Below are 9,335 nucleotides of genomic sequence, written 5' to 3'. Positions count from 1 at the left end.
TACCCCCCACCCGCTACCCCCACCACCACCACCACCCCAAAAAAATAATAGCTTTGTTTTTAGAAAATATTTTCAATTTCATAAATTATTTTTTACTCTAGTAAAAATAAAAGATGTCTCTCAAAAATATTTTTCGTTCATAAATCAAACACTAAAAATCATTTCCGGAAAATATTTTCTACTCGCTAATCAAACATGAGAAAATAAGTCCAAAAACTACTTATTTTCTAGGAAAACATTTTCTAGAAAATCATTTTCCATGGAAAACATTTTCCTCCATACCAAACACACCCTTGGTGAAGACGATATTGTGGATCATTGTGTTGAGCATTTCATCATGTTCATAGTGTGTTTAAACTATAATTCATTTGTATATATAATTAATGACTAAGGGGTACCAGGCATCAAAAATGTCAAAATGATCAAACTAAATTTTTTCTATTCTCGTGCAACTCTATTTGGTCATCGCAATAACCAATATTTTTAGCAGAGCTTCAAAATATAAAAAGTAAAGATATGAAAAAGTCAAAGAAAGAAAAAGTTGAATATCTACTAATTAGTATATACACATAAAAAATATATATATTTTACAATACATAATTAAACATTGTAAATTTTTTATGCTGAAAAGAATTCGAATAAATCCCTTTAAACTCTACCTAGCTCCAATCACGATTAATGTGTGGCTAAGAGTTACTCTATCTCTCTCTCTTAGAAATTAAAATGCCGAAATTCTTCGTTCTTTTTCTCTACTATTAATTTAGCAAATTTGGCATTTGGCACCAAATTGAATTGAGTACTTATTACTCTTTGAAACTTTTCTGTAAATCACATGAAAACTTCTTCTCACTAATTTCTTTTTTTCTTTTTGACTTGATACATTTAAAAAAGATAATGTTTGACGAAAAAGTGACATTATTTTATAATTTGGCATTTTGGTTTTTTTAATTTTAGAATAATAACCGTCAATAAGGGACAAGTAGTGTGAATCAATCATAAGAATTGTGATAGTATAAATAGAAATTAGAATCTCTCCACACTTTCCTAGAACTAACCCCCTAGGAAGCGTTTTTCTTCTTATATGAATTTTATGCGGAATAATCTCACATCAATCAAGATCTACATACCAATATCAAATGCTTGATAGGAAATAAAATAAAAAATGGTTGGAAGAAAAGTTTACTATTTAGGGATAATTTATTTATCAATGGCTCAAAGTGGTGTTTGTGTTGCTATATTTAAATGATAGGTACAATATGGTACTTGTCTTCTTAGTTGTCAATTAAACAATTAGTTTATGTTCTAGATATTTAATTTCACAAGATCTAGTATGATTGACAAAATAAAATGTACATTAAAGTATATATATTTATTTGTTGATACTTATGTTATACTTAATTACTAAATTATTTAGGAATCTAGAAAGTGTTTCAGCTGCTTAGAATTAGATAAATAAGGATCTACCTACATGTTTCAATCCTTTTGATTTCTGAAGAAGTGAAAAACCTCGTCTTTTATTTAAGAGGCAATATATTCAGATATTAACTACAACTTTATTCATTAATACATCAAATATTTTCCATTCAGTGTTTGGTACGAAGGATTTTTGTTTTTTGGGAAAATAACTGACTCTCTTACTTTTTTTTAGTATTTGGTAAGTAAGCAAAAAATATTATCTGGCAAAGCGTTATGTGAAGGCGGGTAGGGATGAGACTGGGGGTTTTGAGTTGGCGGGTAGGGATGAGACTGGGGGTTTTGAGTTGGCGGGGGAAGATTAGGTGGGTGCGATAAAACAATAAACTTGAAAAGTCATTTATACAACTTGTTTTCCCTACTTTCATTAGAAAAATCATTTTCAAAATGTTTGGACCAAACATAGAAAACATGAAAAATGTATTAAACACATTCTATATATGCCTAATAACTATTTCAATTTCTCTTACTATGATTTAAAATTTATTTCCATCCAATCGTGCTCATGAAGTAGGAGCAAGTGTTGGGTAATTACAAGCATGACAGTATCACTTTGACATTAAGAATATAGAAGATATTTAACTCTTTGTCCAAACACAATTTTAATTAAGTATACATCGTTAACCTATTTTTTATATTATTAACACAAAAAACTCACTGTTAAAAATTGTGTCAATTTACATGCAAATAGTGTCAAAAGTCACATATTACATTTTTATTTTGTTATAAAGTGATTGAATTGTATTTCACATGTAAATAGTGTAATTTTTATTTTATTATAAATTGACTGAATATTCACATGCAAATAGTGTAATTTTTATTTTGTTATGGATTGATTGAATTCACATGCAAATAGTGTAGTTTTTGTTTTATTATAAATTGATTGAATACAATTCACGTGCAAATGGTGTCAACTCAGAATGTTACACTTTTACTTTGTTATAAATTGATTGAATTGCTCATTCAAATTGCATTGTAGTTTTTCAATTTTCCAACATTCTTAAAAGCCTTTCTATTTTTTTAATTTTCTAAAGTTTTTAAAGGCCTTTTCTTTATAAGGTGAGTTTGAATTTATTTTATTTTTAATTTATTTAATTAATTTTATACTTTTATATGATATTGTTGATATATTCAATCTTTTGATACTTATATTAATGTTAATATTTTTTTATTTTTGTGTATAGATATGCATCCGTCAAATGTGTACGTACATCCTGGTCCAGTAGAGCATGATGTATTAAAAATTCAAGTTCATCAACGGTCCGAAGGAATTTGGAATGGTAGCATAAAAGAAGAGAGTCTTGCTTATATACGCGTCGTGGTGATATTGAATTTTGGCAACATATAAAATATCATCCATTACATTCTCGCATCCGTTAATATTTTGAAAATTGTAGATTTAAAGGAATTCTTGATGTAGGATGTGTGTCGTATGACTCCGGATTAATTTCTGCTTTAATTGAAAGGTGGCGTCCAGAAACACATACTTTTCACATGCGAACTGACGAGGCTACCATAACTTTACAAGATATTGAAATTTTATTCGAAAGGGTAGTAGATGGTAGTCCTATAATTTTAAATGGAGCTGATTCTTTAGGGATTATAGGTAGACAAGAAATGATATTTGAATTAACAGGATGGTTACCCGATACTAGTTATTTTTCTGGTGTTAGTAGATTGTTAACATATAAATTAATTGATTATATTGAAGGTTTGGATGGTATTAATGATCACTCAACTGAGCATGAAGTGCAACAAAGATTTAGATTATATTTATTATAGTTATGTTGTGGATCAATATTTCCGGATAAATCTAATAATAAGATTAATTTGGACATTTTGATTGACATGAGAAATTTAGATTTAATGTCACTCAAGCATGGGGAGCAGCCGCATTATCATATTTGTATAATTGTTTATGCCGTGCATCAATGAAAAATCAAATGATGTTTGTGGATTTCTCTCTTTATGTAGGTATACATATTTTTTAATTAAATATTTTTTATATACTAGTAATATGCACTTTTAAATTTAAGTGCATTATAAGTAATGGTGAATTTATTTATTGTAGATTTGGGCATGGGAAAGAATTATTCCCCTGCAACCATTGCCAAAGCCTCTAAGGACCAATCAACTTGAGGCTTCAACTGCGCTTGCAAGTAAAGATACGCGACGTAGAAATCATCAAAATGAGGCACGAACTGTAATCGGTGTGATTAGGGATGTACTAGATAATCTAACTGATGAACGGGTATTTAATATTATTAGTATTTTAAACTATTCAAATTTTATTTCATTTTAAATAAAAATATGTTTGGTAGATCTTTAAATGAGGCACTTATGTTTCACTACCCAAGAAAATTATGTGAATAAAATGACATATACATAGATTCTTGTAAGGTCCTTAAAAGTAAAATATCTTATGACACAATGGTACAAAAAAATTATTTTGTAAGATGGTTCATTTTCACGTACATATTTTTTTTATTTTTCTGCCAATGTTGTTTTTATAATTATCTTACTTAATTATTTTTTTATAGTTTATTTGGAAACCTTATTCGGAAGATGTTATTAATGGATTGCCTGAGTGGTGTCGGTCGGGACAACGTGTCTGGATGGTACAGGTGCCACTTATTTATGGAATTTATCGTGAGTGGCACATGGTTGATCGTGTTGTGAGACAGTTCAGATATTTACAACATATTCCTGGACCGTGTACCTAATTTTCAGAATATCATTTTAAGAATGATAAACGATCCAAAATAAAACAAGAAGATATAGATGCATTTAACTACACACAATATTTATGGAAACAACGCCAAAATCGTATATTTTGACCTCCATTTGTAAGTGATCAAACAGATTACTCTCGTTGGTACATGAAGCATACCCACATGGTCATTGGAAATCCACAACATGTTGTACAAAAAGGGTATCAACACATGGCAGGACGACATGAGGCATTAGTATGTATATTATGTAAATTTTAAATTATTATGTCAATCTTTAATAATTTTTTTGTTATTAATATTTGTTTATTCATTATAGGCTAGGGGTCATGAAATGCAGTATCGTCGAGCTCGGATGATTGAAAATGATGAAAATCAATCTAATGAAATGAGACAATATGCAGAGGAAGCCGCTCGTATTTCAATGGAGTCAATGAATGTGGCCTTTCAGGGAACGCGAATGAGCTTTGATCCTGATTACAATCCTCGTACTCAATACGATGAACCATCACCAGTACAAGTATCTCGCCGATCACGACAAACAACACCGAGAGAGGGTGCACGTCGAGGTAGAAGGACCGCTGGTGAAACAGTTGATTTTTCTGCATGGCCCTCTAACACTAATGTGGCAACTCCCGAACCTTATTATCCCACGTTTGATTTTTCTACAGGGCCCTCTAACACTAATGTTAATTTTTCTAGTCAGCAATCAGTTGGTTTTGTAACTCCACAGGTTTCAATATTTGGTTTTGCGCAATTTAGTGGATCTCAATATGGTATTCAACATGGTATGCGTGAATTTCCTATACATAATTCTCCATTTGGTGGAAGATTGAATTTTTTCGAATGTAAGTATAATAATTTTCATAGAATTTTTTTAACTTTTATAATTTTTTTTAATTTTATTGCATGTTTATTTGATTATATTATATTGTATAGTATTATAGGCAACTGTGTCCGATGATTCACGATTTAATGCTGGGGCTTCACAAAATTTAGTTCTTGATAGAAAAAATCCACCTCGGAGAACATTTAGGCTACAAATCAACTAGATGTGGAACAGGCAGTCACTATCAATATGAGGAAGATTTTGAAAATGAAGATGCAAATGAAGATGTAGAAGATTCGGATTCAGAATAATAATTTTTATGCACCTTTATTCTAAAAGGCTGAAGATTCGAATTTTAAAATATGTAAATTTTTGTTGTTTCGTGTAAGTTTGAACATAGTAATGAGATTCTTAAGCAGTGAAAGTTTGCAGGATTTATATTTTCTTTATGTCATAGGTCAAATCAATACTTTTTCTATTAGGTCAAATCATTACTTTTTAATAGAGTTCAAATTAATAATATAATAATAATATAAAGATATTATACTTACAATATTTAAAATGTAGTAAAACAAATAAAATTCATGTCAACAAATAAGTATAAAAGATATATCATAATATTAATAACAAGACAATAAAAATACATTAACCTTAAAAACATAGACAAAATATTTAAAATCGAGTAGGACATCGTGCCTTTGTGTGACCCGTCTCCTTACAAACACTACATTTTCTAGTCATGCGAGCCGGAGCTATATCCATATCATTCTTAAGTCGGCTTCTTACTTGCGTACCACTTGTCCGCAAATATTCAGTATTTGCAATTAAATCAAAAGGAGCTGGTGGCCAATACATTCATCACCCATTGGGTTAAATGTCTCAGTGTATGTTCATTTGTAATATTTTGCACTGTAGAATTTACTTACATAAGATTTTGGCTCGATTCCGTGAAGTCCACAACAAGGCATATGATAGTTTCTCCATTTTCCACAAGAACATTTCTTACCTTTTGCAGTAACCTTGTGGACATTTCCACCTTTACCATCATGAGCAAAAGTAAGAATTTCAAAAACTCCATCACATGTGTTGTAATTCATCATATCTGTGTACCCTTGAGCTCTTTGATAATAATCATTAAATTTTTTATCTATCGCAAGAGGCCATGACATATTACTTTGAAGTAATGCAATTGCAAGATTGTTTCTTTCGACAAAACGATCAACGAGAGCTTTGAACGTCATTCGAACCATGGAAGTCACTGCAAGCCCCCGAGCATTTTTCAATAAACCATTATATGACTCAGACACATTTATCGTCATGACACCCCATCTACGACCACCATCCTTATACATTGTCTATTTTTCCAAAAAAAAATCATTTAACCATTCATATGCTGCAGGAGACAATGTTTTGATTTGTTGCATCCGTTGCACAAACTTTTTCCTGTTGCTCAGTAACAGCGAACCACATTAGTTTTTCGAGTTCACTATTTACAAACTTTTTATTAAAATTTGCTTTTAAGTGTCGAACACAAAATCTATGATATGTGTTGGGTGGACTCAACCAATCATAAGATTGAACGCACTGCAAGATTCCTTGATGACGGTCAGAAATAAGACCAATTCCTTGTCGTTCACAAACTACATGTGTCCATAATAACTTGAGAAACCATGACCAAGACTCAAAACTCTCACGTGCAACTAAAGCATATGCAAGTGGAAAAATATTTCCATTCGCATCAATTCCAACCGCAATTAACAATTTGATATCATACAAACCATAAAGATGTGTGCCGTCGATAGAAATGACCGGCCTACAACTTTTGAAACCATCAATGCTCTGTTTAAAAGCCCAAAAAAGAAATTTAAAAATTTGCTCACCTTGCATTGTTGTAGAATGATGCTCCCACTCAATAATAGTGCCTGGATTGAATAATTGTAGTGCAACCATGTATCGAGATAATGCCTTAAATGAACTTTCAAAATCACCATAAATCATTCGAAATGCTTTTCTTCGACCTTTTTGTGCTTTTCTATAACTAGGAGTATAGTGATGCTTTCCTTTGATAATTTCACGGATCATCTTAATATTTATGTCTGAATTTTGCATAAATTATGGTATTAATGAAGTGGCAATCATGTTATCATTCAAATTGAAACGATCCTCCTTATAGTTATCTGTAAGACAAGTATGCGGTTCAACCATTTTTACTGTTTTCCACATACCGCTTGAAATCTCTCTAAACCGAATTATTAAATCACACCCTAACTCATGACGCTTGCAAATAACTCTCCAACTTTTACTCTTGGATTGATCACATAGAAATTCTTTTTTAATAGCAAGACTATATGCTCTTACTGCAGATTTCATTTGTATTTTATTCATAAATAACATACCTAGTTGCATATACAAATTAAATTAATCAACATGAAATAAATAAATAAATAAACAACTACGAAATATTTAGTTTTCAACAATCGAACCTGACTGGATATTCTTAGGATTGTTTGAATTCCAAAGTGTCGTTCAAATGGAACCGTCATCTCTCGTGTAGATAAAATCTTCTGTATTTTCTTTAGTGTGATCTAAGTATGGAACTGTTGTAGAATGATAATTAATACTTTGATCTTTAACGGATGCATTAGGTGCATTAGGTGCATTATTCATATTATCATCATCATCGGCATACATATCATCATCATCGGCATACATATCATCATTGTCTGTTAATTCATGCTCGGAAGGTTCATCATTGTGCAACTCACCAACTCGTTCATCACTCATAACATTATTATTTACAATTTGTGTACAATAATTCACTGCATTTTGTATTTGATCATACCTATAAAAATAATAATATAAATATATTACATATAAGAATAATAGTTTTAAGAAATAAGAAAACATTACTTTATTTACCTATCAGTTGAATCCGATGAGAAAAAATTCAAATGATTGAAATTTTGGCTAGACTCTCCCATAATGGCACACTTCAGTTCGAAATAATGATCTCTTGAAGTAATGATCATGAGTGTGTGTGTGTATATATATATATACATTGTTGTTTATGAAATTGCTACCTGAAAAGCGATATTTAAAGCAAGTTAGATTGCTGCCTAGGTAGTGATTTCAATTTTTTTTAAAAAAAAAAAATTCACATTTTGCAAAATCGTTGTAGTGGCAACGATTTTGCTTTTTCCGGTGGAGTAAATCGCTGTTTTTCCAGCGATTTTGCCGTTTTAATTAATATAAAATTTTATATGTCATTTTAAAATTTTTGTTAATATTTTGTATCCTTTAGGCTCCGGACTCATGAATAAGTCATCAAAAATCTTTTTTTTTATCATCAGGATTGTCCTCAGACGATGGATTCGACGTATCAACCCAACCCTTAACCCGTTAGGCAGCAATCTAACTTGAATATAGTCATACTATCCAGATGATCTACTAGGGTAGAAAGTCTAATGGAAATGACAACAAAATAAATCAATCGGTTAGCATAAAATCCAAGTATGAAAATTATTTTAAGATAGATTTTTTTTTAAAAAAAATGATTAATTCAAATTCAATTTATATTATCCAATTATAGGGGAATATAATTCCATAATATCTTATTATTTCAAACTAATAAACAACCATTGTTGAAGTAGATTTTCTACTTTCTAGTAAGAACATAAATTATTGAAGTAGATTTTCTAAAATGATGGTGAAGATTCAATCTTCTTGAAGGAATATTGATTATATTCAAGTGTTAAGGGAATACATGGGAGATATATATAGGAGATATAGGAAGGAGTACTAATCCTAATAGGACTAGGATTAAGGAGTACTAATCCTAATAGGACTAGGATTAGTACACAGTAAATACTAATATTATTTTATACTATTTATTTAATACTATCTGTTATTATCCCCCCTCAAGCTGAGCTGAGCGGAAGCGAACGGAATCTTGGAACTGAGGTAATCGTGTTGTCGGCTCGGGAGAGGCTTGGTGAGAATATCAGCCGGTTGTTCTTCAGTGGGTACATACTGCACAGTCATGGTGCCGGCCTGAACTTCATCGCGAACAAAGAGACAATCGGTATCAACATGCTTCATTCTGGTGTGTAGGACGGAATTCTTGGCCACACAGATGGTTGATTTGTTGTCACAATAGAGAGCAGGAACAGTGTGAGTGGCGCGGAGTTCGCGAAGAATATATGTGACCCACATGGTCTCAGCAGCAAGAAGAGCAAGGGCGCGGTATTCAGCTTCAGTCGAGGACCGAGAGACCTTGGGTTGTTTTTTTGTACACCAGGAGATCA

The 9,335-nt window shown here is 31.3% G+C and overlaps 1 protein-coding gene and 3 pseudogenes across 1 annotated transcript; 2 read left to right on the top strand and 2 right to left on the bottom strand.

The window, feature by feature from the left end:
• Positions 1-2,777: 2,777 nt before the first annotated feature.
• Positions 2,778-4,196, top strand: LOC107017392 (annotated as a pseudogene).
• A 262-nt stretch (positions 4,197-4,458) lies between these two features.
• Positions 4,459-5,342, top strand: LOC114073862 (annotated as a pseudogene).
• Positions 5,343-5,921: 579 nt separating this feature from the next.
• LOC114076908 lies at positions 5,922-7,113 on the bottom strand (annotated as a pseudogene).
• Positions 7,114-7,557: 444 nt separating this feature from the next.
• LOC107017478 lies at positions 7,558-8,012 on the bottom strand. The gene is made up of 2 exons (XM_015217689.1): positions 7,951-8,012; positions 7,558-7,873 (listed from the first exon to the last, which is right to left on the bottom strand). The coding sequence occupies exons 1-2, from the start codon at positions 8,010-8,012 to the stop codon at positions 7,558-7,560; spliced, it is 378 nt and encodes a 125-aa protein (XP_015073175.1).
• Between the last annotated feature and the right edge of the window lie 1,323 nt (positions 8,013-9,335).

Source organism: Solanum pennellii, chromosome 4 (genome assembly GCF_001406875.1).
Source record: "Solanum pennellii chromosome 4, SPENNV200".
Lineage (NCBI taxonomy): Eukaryota > Viridiplantae > Streptophyta > Magnoliopsida > Solanales > Solanaceae > Solanum > Solanum pennellii.
The sequence above is the reverse complement of the archived record's forward strand: the minus strand, read 5'-3'. Positions and strand labels throughout refer to the sequence as shown.